Source organism: Tiliqua scincoides, chromosome 1, assembly GCF_035046505.1.
Source record: "Tiliqua scincoides isolate rTilSci1 chromosome 1, rTilSci1.hap2, whole genome shotgun sequence".
Taxonomy (NCBI): Eukaryota; Metazoa; Chordata; class Lepidosauria; order Squamata; family Scincidae; genus Tiliqua; species Tiliqua scincoides.
In genome coordinates, this window is record NC_089821.1 from 11,669,017 (window position 1) to 11,687,773 (window position 18,757).

Here is an 18,757-nt window from a genome sequence, read left to right on the forward strand (position 1 = left end):
CGCTCAGAGCAGATGGAATAACTCGGCTCAGCTTGTCAGCTGCTTCAAGGTCACACGGTGCCGGTGGCTTCGAACTGGCGACCTTCGGATGTTATCTTCAGGCAAATGGAGGCTCAACCCTCTAGACCAGACCACCTCCTATGGGGAGGTAGTCACAGAGACTCTCTTAAGGTATGGGAACATTTGTTCCCTTACCTTGGGGTTGCATTGTGTTTACACCAGTGCTGGAAAATCGGATAGGATTGGGCCCTAATTTAGCTGTTACTTTTCATTTACTTTCTGGGACTTCTGCATTGTCATCACAGTTAGCATATATGTGGGTTTTTTAGAGTTTTTAAGTGCATCCTATACATTATCATTGTTACAATCTTACAACAACAGTGTAAGGTAGTTCAGTATTCTGACCCCATATGCATATGAAAGGTGGATGCTGAATTCATGGCTTGCCGAAAGCTATCAAGTGAGTTTATGGCATAGGCGAGATTTGAAGGGCAGACTTTCTGATCAAACACATAGTTTCTTAGCTCCTATTACTATTCAAGCAGCAGATTAAGATTGCAGTGTTTAGTTTACCACATTTGCAGGATGGATACTTGTGTTAACTTTAACCATTGTGAAGTGCTGAAATTAGATATATTGGCGAAATACCCTTACAGCTGAGTACTAAGTACATTTGCCCTGATTGCCCTAGAGCAGTGGCTCTCAAACTTTTTAGCCCAGGACCTACTTTTCAGAATGAAAATCTGTCCAGGACCCACCGGAAGTGACGTCATTAACTTGTAAATGATGTCATGGCCAGAAGAGACATAATCAAGCAGGAAAAAAAATTACAATCCTAGGCTGCAATGCTATCCACACTTACTCAGGAGTAAGCCCCATTGACTATCATTATTAAAAAGCATATACATTATGCTATCTGTACTGTGAAGTACAGATCTGTCCAAATGCAGTCAAGTCTAATATACTAAAAATAAAATATTGAAATGAATGGAGACCCACCTGAAATTGACTCACAACTCTCCTAGTGGATCTCGACCCACAATTTGAGAAACAGTGCCCTAGGCCATGCGAAGCCGTCTCTGTGTACATCCTTAGATGAATGAGGAAATGGACACGTACACACATTGTGCTTCTATGGGCTGAAAAGCTCAATGCAGCTGACGACACCATTCATCATCTGTACATGAAGAGTAGGGTAGTGGGTGGAGTCCAAATTGCTTCTGCTCTTTACACTTCAAGGAAGGCGAGTGCTTTATAGTTATCACCCCAAGTTCACAATTTCGTATCAGTAGGATAGTCTTTCTCTCTTTCTTCCACAAATCTATAAAAAAGACAGAGAAAACTGTCAGATGTTAGAAGGAATGCTTCCTTTAAAAAAAAAAATCATTTAACCCCTATGTGGACACAATCTCTTTTGTATGTTTGTGTGTATTTCAGGTGACAGAAGAACCACTTGAGGAGCTGGAAGAAGAGTCTGATTTGTGGCATTCGTTAGAGGAGGATGAAGATGAAGAGGGTGTTGTGTTCTTTGTGCTACAAGAAAGTACGGGCTACATGGCACCAACGCTGAGGGCTCTCGCTGTTGTTCATACAGTTATCTCTTTTGTGTGTGTTGTTGGGTACTGTTGTTTGAAGGTGAGTCATTTCATCTTAACCCCAAATTGCAGTGGTGTATCTGTCTTCCTATATCCTGTCTATAATTCTCAGAACTGTCACTGTGCATAACGAGGGAATATGTTCTACTGTTTGGGCCAATTCAACACACAACAGACGTGGGGGAAGTCTTAGACTTCTGCCTTGGGGCCTAAGAGTTTAAATGCCTAACTGTTGCTTGCATAGGCATTTATGTACATAAAGTTCATATTAAAGATTGTATGTGTGATGAAAGCAGGCATTGAAACCCAAGGTTTGCTTCTGCACTTTACATCTTATAAAATGTACAAGCCAGGAGCCTTCATCAAGATATGGACGTAAATATCTATTACCCAGTTTAATTTAACCCTTGCAGTCCTCCCAGTAGAAGATGCTGCTGTTTACCATAATGCAAAAAGTCCACATAATAATCAATAATAATCTCATTTTCAGTACTCTTATAACTTTTACCACCCATGACCAGCTGGAACTTCAGGATTCTAAAAGTGAATACCAAAACTACTGTTCATAATCCTATAACCTTCTCCATCATTGATTCCTGAAAGCAAATTCTTTCCACTTTTCATGTTCAGTGGTGCCCTTGGCCACCTTAAGTACCTAATCCTATACTTCCCCAGCTCCCAGTGGTACAACGGCAACAAAATGGCCACCGCTGTATCCTGTGGGGCCAAGTAAGCAGCCAGAGGTCTCCTTGGGATGAGGGAACTTTGGTTCCCTTACCCCATGTAAAGCCCTGGCAGCCCCAACGGGTCTACTTGGTTCTGTGTCTGCTATTTAGCAGGCACAAAATCGAGAAGACCTCTCATGGCCTCTGCAGCTCAGGAGGAGGCATGGGTATGTGCAACCTCTTGATTTTTAGAAGTAGACTACCTCAGAATGCCAGATGCAAGGGATGGCACCAGGATGCAGGTCTCTTGTTGTCTTGTGAGCAGCCTGACATTTGGTGGGCACTGTGAGATGCAGGAAGCTGGACTAGATGGGCCCCCTTTGGCCTGATCTAGCGGGGCTCTTATGATTTGGTGACAGAGTCTGTCGCCATCCCTACCTGCATCCTGGGCCCGATGTCCCCTCCCCCCACCCCTCCAGTTCCACCCTCCCCCTGCCCTGAAAAGCCTCATCACCAACCTGTGGCCAAATGTACCACCAAAGCTCCCATGGCATGACTTCCCAGCACTGACCGGGACTGGCCTTTGTGCCAGTGCTGGGGGCGTACCGCCAGCAGCGACATGCTTGATGGAATGTTTGTGATAACCAGCACTGCCGCGGCGTAGGATTGGGCTGTAAGTTACTGGTAGACCCAGGGTAGAGCAAAATTAAGGAGATTTTTTCAAAATTATATATTATAAATAAATAAAAATGTATAAGATGTTCTTATGATATCCTCACCCCTTTCCAGGTCTGATCCTGTGGCAGAGATCAACACAGACTCATGACAGCAAAATAGCTGTGGCAGATTCAAGTAGACCCCCCCCCCCCCCGCTCCATGGAGGTTTACTTCTGGGTAAGGGAATGATTGTTCCTTTACCTAGAGGAGAACTCTGCAACTGCCCCCCTGATAGGATGCAGCAGTCACCATTTGGGTGCCACTGCATCAACCTGGGGCAGCACGAATATAATTGAGCTGTGAAACAACTAAGAAAGCAGCCATTATACTAGTGAGCAACACTAGTGCACTATTGGCTACTATGACCTGCTTGCTACTATTAGTTGCCTTCTCCTGTAACATTCAAGGGAGGGCACCAGGATGCAGGTCTCCTGTTATCTGGTGTGGTCCCTGGGGCATTTGGTGGGCCACTGTGAGATACAGGAAGCTGGACTAGATGGGCCTATGGCCTGATCCTGTGGGGCTGTTCTTATGTTCTTATATTCTCCAAGGCAGATGGCCCTTGAGCAACTTCACAAAGTGGACCCTGACTGTAATATTTAATATTCAGAACTATAAGAAATTTGCAAAATTCCTTTGGTGGTTCCAAATAATTACAACAAAAATTTTTTAATAATATGTCTTTCCAAAGGTTCCCTTGGTTGTGTTCAAGAGGGAAAAGGACATTGCAAGGAAATTGGAATTTGATGGTCTGTACATTACCGAGCAACCCTCTGAAGATGACATTAAAGGACAGTGGGATCGACTAGTCATTAACACTCCGTAAGCAACACACTTTGCAGTGCAGTTTTTACTGTAAAACTTGAGTAATTGAAACTTGGATGGTCTAGCCAAAGTCACTGTTTGTTGGTTACTTTCCTCTTCACAGTGCTGATAGATAATGTTACATTGCACATGTTTATATTAGTGAATATCTTTCTTTCGAGTTGGTGTAAACTCCGTCCATCTTTCTGTGTCTTTTCTACGGTTTAGATTACATTTTCTAAATTTATTATAACCTGCAAATAGTCTATATAAAGAGGGATGGAAATGTGACCTAGAGATGGGTAAGCACCTGCATAATTATAGTTTAAATCTGATACAGTCTTGTTTCCAACTTGTTGGAACTGAAACAGCCTGGGTTGCCTTGTTCTTTAGCAGATATCTGATGGGCGAGATGGTTGGAAGTTTACTGAAATCGTTATGATGGCAAGCAGCTGTATATGTCCTTTCCATCTCAAGCCAGGGAGGCTGTGGATGTACACAGGATGTATGCTAGAGTCTATCTAAAACGAGTTGATTTCTCATCACCAATTCAGTACCAGTTCAACAAGAGCAGTTTTATCCAAATTAAGTTTATTAGCCCACATCTGCTCCATCATTGACGCTGGCAGTTGCATACCAGTGGAGTTTCCCTCCAAGGCATAGATCACTAGTATATAAGCATCACATGCATGAACCAGGTGCTGGTCTGAGGAGATCCATTTTGGAGCAGGAGAGGTAAGGGGAAATAATTCCCTTTTCCCCTTCAAAGCATCCCAATCTGCCCCCCTTCCCCCCTCCCCTGGCTAGTTACTAAACGCTCATGTTTGGCACAGCTGAGTTGGCAGAGAGAAGGATAGGATTGGGCTCTAAGTTTCATATGTGCACCCCACATCTCAGTTTTGAGCAGCACAAAATTGGATACTGCAAAGACATGCAGGACAGTGATAAAATGTAAGGGAGCAGCAGAGACGTTTCTGTGCATTTGCTTGAGTGAATATGGAATAGTGACCATCAGTATAGCAACTACCTGAACATACAACTTACTTACCTGAACATACAACTTACTTACAGTTCCCTGCTCAGGGAAGTATGGCTTTTTCATTCACCATGGGAAGAAAAACACCAAAAGAACATGCCCATTTATTTATTTAAAGGAGTTTTACATCACCTTTCAAGAACCATTGGATCTCTGCCACCCAAGGTTGTTAACAGCACAATGAAAACAAAACAGGAAACTGGAGGTCAGGATCATCATCATCATCCTTGGACTTTATTCAAGGTGGTTTACATGGGCAGGCAATTTAAATCCCCGTAGGGATTTTTACAATTTGCAAGGTTCCATCTTTCAAGAAACCACAACATTCAGATGTTACTGTCTTAATCTGGCCGCACATTCTGGCCTCCATCCTCCCACGCTCAGAGCAGATGGAATAATTCGGCTCAGCTTGTCAGCTGCTTCAAGGTCGCACGATGCCGGTGGCCTGGAACTGGCAACCTTCGGATGTTATCTTCAGGCAAATGGAGGCTCAACCCTCTAGACCAGACCTCCTGCCTGTGGGGTGGGGATGTGGGGTGAATTCTTCAGTAGTCCCTCCATCATTTTGCTGACTGTTTAGGGAGAGGATAATAAGATGATTTCCTGTCTGAACTCTCTATAAAAATATACTCCAGTCTTCCAGTGTCCTGCACAGGTTTTTAGTAGACAAGTCAGGTCCTATCTCTGTTTTTTTGTCAAATTTTCTCTTCGTTATATATTAAACATTACAGATATTAACTGGACATAGCTTCTTCCAGTGCCTCAGTGTGTCTCCTGGACCAGTGGGAACCTTCTGAGAAGTGCCAGTCAACTATATGTCCGTTTTTTGTCTCAGACAGAATCCACAAATTAGATCACAGAAAGCTACCTTATATGGAGTCAAACCATTGGTTTATCTTCATCAGTCTTGTCAACCCAAGTGGCAAAGGCTTTCCCAATTCCTGTGCAAGGAATTTTTCTCTGTACTACAGACACCCAGCTTGATTCTGGGACCTGTATGCAAAACACTCTTCCACTGAGCTACAGTCCCTCTCCCAGGCTACTAGTTAGACTGTATGGTGATGGATAGGGCAGAGAGAAAGCACATCGAGAAGTCTATTATATCCTCTCCATCTCATTCATGTAACAGAAATAGTTAGATATGCCAAGCTTAGTGGAACATCTGTTGCCAGTAGAATAAAATCGAAGGCCTTCATAAGACTGGTTCAGGTGCTCGCCCTGTATCCATGATCCTGTATCAGAGTTTTCAATTACCTGTGGTTCAAAAATTCCCCCCATTGTGCAAATGACTTATCTGCCTGTGATTGTAGCCTTCCTGTTGCTGTCTCCTGTGTCTCACTGGCTCTTTGCTATCTGTAAATAGTATCAGGAAACAGGAAGTACTAACAGGAAGAGTGTTGGAGGGCTGAAAATAACGCAATGCTAAGCTCTATGAACTCTATAATAAGCATTGCATTATTTTCAGCCTTCCAATCTGCTTCCTGTGAGTGCTGCTGTGGGTGCCAAAAGGAGCTCCTCAGTTGACTCCTCCTGCCTCTTGGATTGGACCTGTGACCTATTTGTTTCACAGTACATTTGTCCCACTTTTCAGGATCTGTATTTAGCATACCTTGTTACCACCCCATTCTGCCCTGCACACTTCTTTTATCTCCGTCTGATGTACTAGGGGGAGGGGACTTGATGCATTTTGCTAATAAACCTACGGTAAGAAAATTACAGTGAATTATCTCCATGTAAATGACTGTCTTGTAAGTTTAAAGTAGTAAATAGCAGCCTTGTTTTCCTATTGAATATTCAACTGAAGAAGGCCAACACCAACTGCTTCCAGGTTTCACAGTTAGGCCCCATTCCTATTTTGCTTTGGCAATGTGACTGTTTCTCACACTGCCTGTAGTAACATGTGCATTGGGAGAACCATGTGGGAGGGTGATATGACATGACTTCCCACACTGACGCTGTTGAATCCAGTGATATTGGTGAGAGGAAAAAACCATATGATATTCGCTTCTCATGTGATCCTACGTATTGCCCCTTTACCAGAGTTCCACAGACGTGTTAAAATGAAGAATCCTGGTATTCTCATTACAATCCAGCTTTCAGCTGCTACTGGCTTGACTTCTGCATTCATTGCTGCCGCATCTCTCTGCTTTTAGAAGTGCCTTTGGAGACATTGTGTTGGTCAGTCACATAATATGGATGTAGGATTGTCTAAAGCAGAGATGTCAAACTCATTTCACCCAGAGGGCTGAAGTTAACATTCACGGTGCCTGCCGAGGACCGGAAATGACGTCATTAAGCAGAAAGTGATGTCGTTAAGCAGATGATGGCCAGAAATAAGCACTTTGTTCTCGCATAGAAACTCATTAACTGCAAATGAGAGAAGAGAAAATGTGCAAATCTTGTTCAAGATATAAGAGTCCAATTATAACGGAGGCTGGATATATTGCTTCCAGGGGGCTTTATTTGGCCCATTTGCCTTCTGCTTTACACCCCAGTCTAAATCTATGCAATGTCACCTAAAAGTTAGGAAGTGAGGAGCTACCATAATAAAAATATCAGTACTCTGTCTAGGAAAAATAGAAACTGAACTGGTAAAGAATAGGTTGATAGACTATTTGTACTGGCAACCTTCAGTCTCGAAAGACTATGGTATCGCGCTCTGAAAGGTGGTTCTGGCACAGCGTCTAGTGTGGCTGAAAAGGCCAATCTGGGAGTGACAATCCCTTCCACACTGGGAGCAAGTGCAGTCTGTCCCTGGTCTGTCTCCCTGGCTATGGGCCTTCCTTCTTTGCCTCTTAGCCTCAGACTGTTGGCAAAGTGTCTCTTCAAACTGGGAAAGGCCATGCTGCACAGCCTGCCTCCAAGCGGGCCGCTCAGAGGCCAGGGTTTCCCACTTGTTGAGGTCCATCCCTAAGGCCTTCAGATCCCTCTTGCAGATGTCCTTGTATCGCAGCTGTGGTCTACCTGTAGGGCGCTTTCCTTGCACGAGTTCTCCATAGAGGAGATCCTTTGGGATCCGGGATTTTCTTGGAAAAAAATGCGTTTTCTCTACTTGCCAAAGAACCCGTAATAGAAGGAAAATCTAAACTCAAGTGTTGTAAAATTAATGCTTTGAAAGGTTAATGAGTATGTTGCAGAAAACAGTGACTTTATTTTAGCTCACACCTGGCAGGAACTGAAGATGGATTTGTAAACAGATTTAATCCTAAAGAGAATAATTGTACAGTCTGCATTGTGCTATGTAACAATGGAGAAAAGAATAATATTGCTTACTAAATGACACTTTACAGAAGAAGGGGCAACCATAGAAAAACTGCATTTCCTTCAGTGCTGCCAAAATCTATCAGAAATGAAAAATTCTGCTCATAGATCAGCAAGTAGAGGCAGCTGCCTAATTATGAGCTGTAATAAAATAGCAATATAATAAACGTGCTTTTTTCCCGAATTGTACCTAATTGATCCGAGCTCTCATTTCTGTTTTTATACAGATCTTTTCCCAACAATTACTGGGATAAATTTGTAAAACGAAAGGTAAGTTCCTTTAAGTTTTTAACATCAAGACTCGTATCAAGGTAAAAGTCCATATCTATCAATAACTTCATAGAAATATTTTAAAGGAACCTTAAAAACGAGTGTGATAATGTCAGGCTCTGTGGGAGGCGGGTGGTTGTCATCCATGGAGCTTTGTTCCCTCTTCCTAGGCCTTCTTAGCAAGGGCTTAACAAAGGGTAGAGGGGAGAGCCTCAGGAACCTCCGCTGGGTGACCAGAGGGAGGGGTTACAGCGCCCTTCTCCTCCTCTCTGTCTCTTGAGAGTGGGGTTCACCAGTGGAGCAGCACACCTGCTCCACACCTTGCTCTCCTCACCCTCATCACAGGCTTCTCTTACGAAGCCCTCCCTACTCCACCCTTCCTCCCTTACCCTCCTCCCACTTCCTTTGTGAGAGCCTTAAAGGGGCCGGGGGCTCTGATCCCTGCCTCCCTTCTTTCCCCTGTGTTTGGTGGAACAGGCAGCTGGGCGGGCGTGCCCAGGGTCCAGGCAGCCTCTCCTCCTCCTCCTCCTCCTGAGGCTTTTGCTGCCTGTCTGGGGACCCTTCCTCAGCCTCTCCATGTAAGTCGGGGCGGGAGGGAAGCAGCTGACCCAGACAGATAAATAGCCCTGGCACAAGACAAACTGGCACCTGAAACCATGCCAAAGTTTAAAAAAAAAACCCCAAACTTTTTGTGTGTATGTGTCTGCACACTCACCTTCTATGGTGGTGGTTGCTGTTGCTACCGTCTTATCCTTGAAGCCACATTCCCTTCCTTATCTTGCTGTCTCACTGCTGCAATGCTATTTCCAGCACTTGTCTCTCAAATAAGATTGGGCCACCTCATCCATGGTCCTCTTCCTGCTTACTTCTGTTTCCTTGTGAGGAAAGGGTATTGTGGCACTCTTGGGTGGTGGCTGGTGGGCCGATCAAATGGTTAGCTGGAAGGCCAGTGGAGGCAACAGGCAGGTGGGGGTGCTGATGTTCCCCCTCCTCACCCACCATTCAAAGTGGCCATTTTACCTGCTTCAGGACTGTGCCAACCTTAATGATAAGGCACTCTTGTTGCAGTATGCGAAAGGAACAAGTAAACATCACAATGTAAGGTCAAAAGGCTACAACTTTGCTGTGAAACATTAGCTTAATCCCAGAGGCCAGCATTGGAGAAGAGCCTTTCTCTGTTCTTGTAATCAAGAGAAGCGGAATAAAATACTGGCAGAGCCAACCAATGCATTCTGCCTGTGCAAGATCTGCTAACAGTCTTGCCAGTATCACTGCTGTTCCCTTGCACAAAGAGAATAAGGTAGGGTTTTGGTTGATGTTCTGTATGAACTTTGGGCCAGGCTAGACATGAAATGAAACACGTTGATCTAGTTTGAGGGCTGTTTCCCCTTTAAAATAGCAGCCATGAAAGCCCCTGCTCTGTATTGGGACCATCCCACAGAGTTAGAGGGTGCTTTATCCTTTACCTCCATGCTGTTTGTTTGTCAAAATTTCCTTCAAAGCTGCCATTTCCTTCAAAGACACCTTCAGGAACTCATTGCAAGTGGCACTGAGGTAAAGGTACTCACCAGGAACTCATCAGCAAAATAGCATTGAGGTAAAGGGTTAAACACTTAAGTCCACATCATAGTCTTCATCTAGATACAGCTGTCTTGTGATGATCACATGAGGGCCACAGCTCTTATCTCACAGCTCTTAACTCATAGGTTGTGACCAACACCCTCTGAAATTCTTTACATAGCTCCCTTGCAGATCTCCCTTTCTGGAAAGCACTGCCTACTTAGGGAAAGTTTATTTTTCCCCACAATTTGTTATCACACTACAGCTAGTTTCTAGCAATCTGTTTTGCTCTAGCAACTCAGTCCTGTCCTCCATCCACTGAAAAATTCCTTTAACTTGCCTACTTATGAATCTCTATGCTTATCCAGTGTGGAAGAGCAGTGGGTAAAAGTTTTGCCTATATAGCTCTTCTATAGAGGAGTCTATTCTAGAAACCACTTCCCGAGCCACAGACAATAACCGAAACCATTATTATTAGGTCTGCATTCCTAACAATTGGTGCTAATTTTGCTGCCTACTTGTGTAGACCAAACTACATTATGTATAAAGCTTTGGGTCATTTTCTTTTTCCTCCTCATGAGACAGCAAAAATTCCAGGCTTCTGACCCTTCCTGTCAAGGATCCTTCCCAACCAAAGACTTGTGATCTTCTTGTAAAGTTTTGGTGTCTCTGTTCATTTCACCCAGGTTGGCATCAGAGAAAGGAAGACACCCTATTGCATGTTATCTGGTAAATCACATTGGGAAAAGCTAGCTGTGATCTGTTTAATGAGGGCAGGTTAGAACGCTTTAACTCCATTGCTAGGCTGCCACAATTTTTTTGTTATCTATCATGTGTACAGTTCCTTCCTATTTGCAGCCATTGTCTTTTCAGGGATGTTCAGTCACCTCTAAGAGAAAAAAAACATGCCATCTTAAATTACCTTAAATTATAGAGACACTTTCAGATAATAGCTTTTTATGCTCTTCAGTTTTTGAATGCCTTTTTTCTCCTGTCTGAGCTGTCACCGTTCTAGAAGCATCAACTCTGGAATACTAAGATTTTAAAAGTTCTGACAAATACTGGTTAAATTGAAGCTGATGATACCTCACATCTTTCCCCTGGAAGGTGATCAACAAGTACGGCGATTTGTATGGAGCTGAACGGATTGCAGAACTTCTAGGACTGGACAAAAACGCTCTTGATTTCAGTCCAGTGGAACATACTGAACTAGAGGAAGCATCTCTCATTTCATGGTAGGGTTTGAACTGATAAGAGACAGAGCAGCTTTGGAAGGAAAAAAAACAAAACACCTTCTTTTACCTGTTTATAAATTTTGCGTTGTTTTTCCATCTTTATAACCCATTCCCTCAAAGTGATACACAGCAGCTAATCAGTTCAGACCATTTTATGTTTAGAAAAGGAAAAGAAAGATAGAGATGTCGGTTGTTGGTGATGGATAGATATTTCTGTTGTTTTGGGATACATATTTATGCTATTTTCGGTTGGCAACCTTCAGTCTCGAAAGACTGTGGTACAAGCCTACAGCACCCGGTATTCCCAGGCAGTCTCCCATCCAAGTACTAACCAGGCCTGACCCTGCTTAGCTTCCAAGATCAGACGTGATCAGGCATGTGCATATTTGGATTATTGGGTACATATTTATGCTATGATTGCTTTTACATCAATATGTAGGAAATACATAAGCCACCTTGAGCTTTTGGAAAGGTTAAATATATAAAAAACCTGACACCACGGTCTGGTGTATACATGTAGTTGCAACAAACAGCACAGAACTGCTTGCTGTTAGATAGGTATAGCCACATTCTAGGCAGGCTGCCATTGCATCAAGCAGCAAAGTTGGAGAGGCAGCAAACCGATAAGCCCCTCCCTATCTGCCTTCCAGCCTTTCCAGCCTTCTGTCAATGGAGCTACTCTGATCCTCATCCAATTTGCTAACGCTGAGTTGGAAGGTGATCACAGCAGTGGAAGTCCCTTTCTTCCTCCATTTTTTACTCACCAGATTATAGGCCTAGTTACAGTATCAGTTAAAGAAAAAGGACTGCTCCTTTTCAAATCTCTCCAAATCTCCTGTGAATCAAACCAGACTGAGAGGAGCTTCAGCTATTATAAGGAAGCACCTAGACTAGAGGAATAAGCAATTTATGCCTCTCCTTTATGGACAGATACACATCTGCATCTCACCTCTGGGAAGATACCCACCCAGGTTGCTGCCTCCAACATAATGGAATAAAAAGGATGCATGAGTCATTCACACATCTTCTCTGAACATTCCTTTTTAACATTCAAAGCTGCCCTGAGTGATGTTAAAGAAAAGACATGTGGGCCTATGATGCGGCTCAGAAAGAAATGCAGATGCTCAGCTACATTATTACAAATACTGTATATCATATATGACCATGACCACAACTTTGTAGCTAACTGGATGCTGAGTACTTGCATGTAATACTGTTGCCAAGATATCACTCCTCTGTGTGAATGGTTAAGTCATAACATATAAAGCATAAACAGATTTTTTTTTTCATACTTTACAGTACAATTCTCTGGCACAAGGCATTAGCCGGGGGAGATACAAAGCGACACACATTAGACACGATCTAACTCAAACATACAATTATAGCATTCACTTGAAATTCGTCTTCACTGTGGTAATGTACTCGTCTCCATTTCCTCCAAATATACCCAAACACACCTCCACAAAGGTCTTAAAAACATTTTAGCACACGCCTGCTGAAAAAGGCTGAACGTGCTGATAAATGGAGGGGAGGATGATCTTGCTTCAAATAAATAATGGATGCTGGCATTGATTTCAGATTATTTTGTTCTCCTGTTAGGTTAAGTTCTATTGATGCCAAATACCATATCTGGAAGCTTGGTGTTGTTTTCACTGATAATGTAAGTATACAGTATACATTTGGAAAAATCCCTCAGCTTTATTATTCTTATGGCTGGTTCACACAGGTCATGTATGAGTAAGGATCAAGCCTTGGGCTGGTGCTCCCTATTTTATCAGGTGTACAGCTTTTGCAGTGATGTGGGACATAAATTCCTGTAATGAGTTGCCACTGCTCACAGCTTCTCTCCTCTATGTTTTTGTGATGGAAGGTTTGTGTGAGCGGGGCCTGGATAGGACACACACGCATAAGTCTCTAAGGCTTGCTCCCATATTTAGGACAATATGTGCCTTCTGTGAGCACACCACCAATTGCCCAGTAAGTGCAAGGAAGGAATGTCAGCAAGGTGTAGAATCATCATCAGCACCGTTACCTTCTGGTGCCACCTTAAGCTTGGGTTATGCTCCTCCCTGCTCACAATGGCCATAGAAACACCAACAGCCTTGAAGGAGAAGCCAAAGAAGAAAAGAAGCAAACAAGGCCAATGGTGTAGCTAGAGGGGGTGCAAAGCGCTAAGTTTTGCAGGCGCCAAATGTGCCATGCAAGCAACCCCTCCCTTTTAGAGCCATTCTGAGTGAATGCCTGCATTTTGCTTCCACCATCCAGAATGGCTCTGAAGGGGAGGGGGAGGGGCTGCTTGCATGGCATGTTCAGGCACCTGCAAAACTTAGTGCTTTGCACGCCCTCTAGCTATGCCACTGAGGAAGGCATGCATGCATGCGTATCCTCTAACCTTTTTCTGTTATAATGATTTCTCATTGTTTTATCTTCTGTAAACCGTTGTGAAAGGAACAGAGAACTTTGAATTTGGCTGTGAGAAGGGAACTCTGAGCAGCTCTGAGGTAAGGGAACAAACATTCCCTTACTTTGAGGAGGCCTCCGTGAGTGACACAAACTGCAGGATGCAGCACACATCCCATTGGCTGAAAAACACTGACATAAGAGGTTAGGATTGCGCCTTTGGTCTAACGATAAAAATGCCACACTGCTATTTTAACATGGGAACAAGTCACAGGGGAGTTGAGGTGGATTCCTGACATGGAATCTCATGTGAAAACAGAGCTAAATCAACCCAAATATCTTGTAGAATGTTTACTCACCACAAGGTGTCTGTATTACAGTATTTAGACCAGGTCTCAGTTTCAGTGGAGTGCAAGTAGGAGCTAGATTGGAGGGGGTGAAGTTGAAAGAGAAGAAGTCAAGAGAGCAAGAGTGTGAACAGCAGGCTTCAAGAGTTTGATGGCTCAGGAAGAACTGAGGTCAGCCAGTAGTTAGAAGGTGAGAATGGACCGCAGGAGGATTTTTTGAAAATGAGGAAAATCATGGCACAGGAACGGTATAGCCTGTGGGAAAGGTCAATTATATGAGGCAGCAAACTTTAATGCAGAGCACTGAACTCTAAAGAATCCAAAGCCAAATTAATTGTAGAGTTGATTAGAAGAGATGAGGCACTTCAACGTTTGCAAATTTGTTTTATGTTCTAACAGTCGAACAGAACTGTTGGTTACTGGAGTCTGTGTTTATGCTCATTACGTAACTTAGATTATGATAACAGTTTATAAAATAAAATGTTCATTCTAGAGTAGTGTGATAGAAAAGCATTTTGTAAATCAATTTTCTTATTAATAAGAACAGTACATGCAAAATCAGAGTAGTAGCAGTTGACACTCTCTGATTTAATATATTTTTCAGTCCTTCTTGTATTTAGCTTGGTACACAACTATGTCTATCCTTGGCCACTACAACAACTTCTTCTTTGCTGCTCACTTGCTCGATATTGCCATGGGTTTTAAGACACTGCGGACCATTCTGTCTTCTGTGACCCACAATGGCAAACAGGTGAGTCACATCATGCTTGCCCTTAAAATGAAGAAACCTTCTGTTAATGAACCTGAAATGCTGGTTGCTTAAACAACTTCTGACAATGAGATGTATACTATTTTTAAAAAAGTGTTTATCTTGAAAGAAGAATGAATGAACGAACCTGGAGAACAACCTAATACAGTACAGTGCTTAATATATATGTGAAAATGTATATTTCACACAAAAGGTAATTGAAAGTGGTCAATTTTCATGTTTTTCCCCCCAGGGGAACAGGATTTTTCCATCCATCCATCTCACTTGTAGATCTCTGTTGTTTTTGGCCCTGATCAGATTCTAGCTGTGTCAGACTGTGCAGATAAGGAAGGAATTCCAGCACTCCAGGTCTCTGTTCCTTGCAGTGGGGGAAAAAAGAAACAGTAGTTTCTAACACCAAGTCTATTTACATATATGTACAGCAGCAGAAAGTCCACAGCAGTCTCTCAGCAATGTAGTTCAGTTCAAGTTGTACAGAGCAGAGTGAAGAAGAAAAAAACCAGAAGCTACATCCTGGCCCTCCGCCTTTAGCTTTATACTTCAATTAGCCAATCAGGTTTAACATTACATCATTGTATTGCATTGTAGTGCATCAGCTTTTGATGACTCAGCATGATTTAGCATTTTCAGCTTGATTACAGACACCTGTTAGAATGACCGCTAGTGCACTTTACGTCCTGTTCTGTTCAGGCCTGTAAATTCATATCCTGACAAGCTGTGCTTTGAAAGAGTATTTACATGTGAGTGCTCATGGATGGGGATGTGCATGCCAACATACATCCTGTTTAGAGGAAAACAGAGCAGATAGATGGCATCCACCTTTGGATATACACAAGATCTTGCTCTTGCCTATGTCAGGAAAGGACCTGTGGCTAGTATATAGTGCTCATACCTGCCCTCCTACTCTCTACTTTCATTTTGACTGTGTCTGTAGCTGAATGGGGGAACTGGTAGTTTCTGTCTGCTTCCACCACCCCAAACTACAGAAATATGGCATCTGAGGGAAAAATGTTTCCCCTCAAGAGCCTAGAATGCGAGGGGTTCTTCTTTAACAGTGTCTGTGAGAGCAGCCAGACATGTCAACCTGTGTATCACCTGTGAACATGGACTAGGCATGCAAGAGTCAAACTGTAAGCCAGGTTTTCTCAAACTTTGAGAGAGCTTTACTCCCTCAGTAAGTTCTTGCGGGGGAGGGGCTAGGGCAGCAATGAAATCCCCAGGATCGCACTGCTAAGGGGGGGCGAGGGGTGCTTGTGACGTACTTTGCATGTTGTAGGGCTGCATCAGGCTGCAGGAGGTGCGGGGAGCCCTCCGCAGCCCTCCACAGTGCTCCCCAAGGCTTGGAATCAGCAATAGAAGCAGGTGCAAAGCACCTGCTGCCTCCCTCCCCTTCCTCCACCGCTTAAAGGGACGGGGGAAGCGTTACACGAACTGGTGGGTCGTGACCCACCAGTTTGAGAATGATTGCTGCAAGCAGTTTCTTAAAGGAAGTAAATGAAACTAAATGGGGAAAGGGGGTAAAAAAAGGTACAGGCAGGCTGATGGAAAATGCATGAACTCAGCTGGATGGACACGAAGAAAAACCTTTACCAAATTGGGTGCAATAGCCAATAACACCGAGCTGATGTAGCTATTCAAGAACAAAGCACACAAGTCCCCAAACTGCAGTAAACAGCAAAGGCTAAAAGTAGCTTGGAGGGGAAAGCAAATGCAAATAAATTCCTAAATGCTAGAACTACAACCCCTAGTGCTAGCTTCTTACTTTGTTCAAGGAATCTGGAGTTAAGTGAGTGTGACTTCTGCAGCATAAAGACCTAGTGGAAACACAGGCAAGCATCCTGTGCTTGCACTTAAGTATTCGAGGTTTTATCTTGTCATGTCATGCTTGGAGGTGTGGAGCCCACCTTGCCACTCTATCCCATCCCTTTGCCCAGGAAGGCAGGTTTGGTTGCCTATTCAATAGGCACATGCCAATCCTGTAAGAGGCTTGCCTATTCCAGGCAGAGAGAAAGACTCTGAATCAACAAATGCATATTTGTCATGCATATTTGGGTGGCTGATAATGGCATTTCAAACAAAGCACAAAGACTGCTGTAGCAGTGTTGTAGACTACTGAACCTGCACAGGAGCTTCTGCACAGGAGCTTCTGAGTGTCCAAAAATAAGGAAAAATAGGCAAAAAATGGGGGAGGATTCATCAAAGTCTATTGGAAGCCTACAGAGACACGATCTCCTTAGCTGAATCAGGATCATTTTATTTAGAAATGTTACATTGTATTTGAACTACGCTGTCCTTTATTATAGCATTGATTTTAGCAAGATCTAAATTTGAAAGCAGCTGTCTTCCATTTGCTGTTAGATTCCTAATGATTTTTTATTACTAAAACATCTATTCCAATTCACTGCCATCTTCTTCATTAGCTCCTGAGGTACACAGCTCGTTTTTGCCTACTTAAAAAAGAAGAAGAAGAAATAAAGTTGATACTGAAAGAAACCTTGAAGTTTAAAAGGGGACAGAAAAATGCAAGATATGATACAATGGTAGGGATTAAAATAAGTTTAAAAAGCAGTAGCATCAGAGACTCTACAGAAGTTTTGTGGGTTTGTGGCAGAAGTTGCTGTGGAATTCTACATTTTAATCTTCCTAAAGATACTGGCTGTTGCCAATTCATGTGTGGTTCAGGCTCCCCCCCCCACGCCACCCCAGTTGCTTTGTCAAAACAACAGCCTTTAATTCCATCAGTCGTACACTTTATCAGCTTGAAACCTTTTCATACCAATGAAACTGCTGTGTTCAAAGTCATTGATTTCCATATAAACAAAACAAGCACACTCGTCGGTGTGTTAGGATTAGCACTGCCGTTTTCACATCTTGCCCCGGTACAGACATGAATGCACAAGGACAGCAGGTTTTCTTCAAAACAGAAGACTTGTTGGAGGACAGCTAGCAGTATGGTTCCCTCATCTCCCGCTTTTAAGGTGGATAGTGTGTGAAAGGGTAAGGGCTCAACACTTAACAGGCATCAAACAAAGCATGGCAAATACCCTTGTCAATTTCACCTCAAGGCAAGTCTAGCTGAACTTTCAAGGCAAAGGTTGAGGACTCAGCTCTTGGTGTGTATGAAACTGCCTTGAGACTATTTTAGTGTCTGCTTCTGCATCAGACTCCTTGTTGCATTAAAAAAAAAACATAAAAAAAATCTAGCAGTTACTTGGATGTGCTTCCAGCATGGATTAGAAAACACAAGTCCCTTGGCAAGGCAGGGAGCAGAAGAGTTACTTGTGATGGTCGGTACATTTACAAAGAATCCTGAATGCAGTTGTCCAGCAGAAGGATCTTAAAACTAGAGGAAAATTTATCTACTATCTGAAGATGGAACAATAGGGGTGGAAAGCAGCCCTCCAACGAGTACAGAGTGCTACCAATTCTGCTTTTATTGACTTTTTCCCTGGTGTACCACCTTACATTAATGTCCAGTTTTCCAAGGTAAAAGACTATCACATTTCTGTTCTCTGCCTTTCATGAGACCTGTCTGTTCTGTCCAGTGCTGGAGATGATTCCAAGTAATTGATAAATTTAGTATTTTTAAAAAATGAGGGAATGGCTATATTTTTTTTCTCTGTGCAGTTCTCCGCAGTGAAAATTGAAATCTGTCTTACACTGAGCAGGGCTAAATAGCTGGCACAGGTCTGCATGGACCCATGCTGTGAATCGGGTCTGGGAAGGGAGATAGGATATTGTGCATGCCTCCTCCTCACTCTTCTCACCTCTCCCGCTGACTTACCTGCTCTGACAAGTGGCAGGGAAGCAATGTGTTCCCAGGAGCATGCTGACTAGTGCACTGTTGGTGCGCCTTTTATGACTGGCGCTGACTTCAGTACATCAGCACCAGCACAGGGGGAGCAACACCGGTGGGTGGCAGGGTTAAGATTGACCAATCCTATTCTGTGCCAATGTAGTAGGGCCAGCACAGCCACACTGCACCCTATGCATGAATTAAGCAGGCTGGAGGTCTCCTTGAGGTAAGGTATTTTTGTCCTCTTGCCCTGGGGAAAGCCCCAGCTGTGGCAGTGGGTCTACCCAGACCTGTGCCTGCTA

At 43.4% G+C, this 18,757-nt stretch overlaps 1 protein-coding gene across 1 annotated transcript in view; it reads left to right on the forward strand.

Moving 5' to 3' along the window:
• Nucleotides 1-18,757, forward strand: part of RYR3 (ryanodine receptor 3) — a 296,319-nt gene that overhangs the window by 266,216 nt on the left and 11,346 nt on the right. The window contains exons 94-99 of the mRNA XM_066612315.1: nt 1,438-1,635; nt 3,669-3,799; nt 8,306-8,348; nt 11,016-11,143; nt 12,743-12,803; nt 14,495-14,641. Coding sequence (XP_066468412.1) covers nt 1,438-1,635; nt 3,669-3,799; nt 8,306-8,348; nt 11,016-11,143; nt 12,743-12,803; nt 14,495-14,641 — 708 coding nt within the window. The remainder of the gene's footprint in view (nt 1-1,437; nt 1,636-3,668; nt 3,800-8,305; nt 8,349-11,015; nt 11,144-12,742; nt 12,804-14,494; nt 14,642-18,757) is intronic.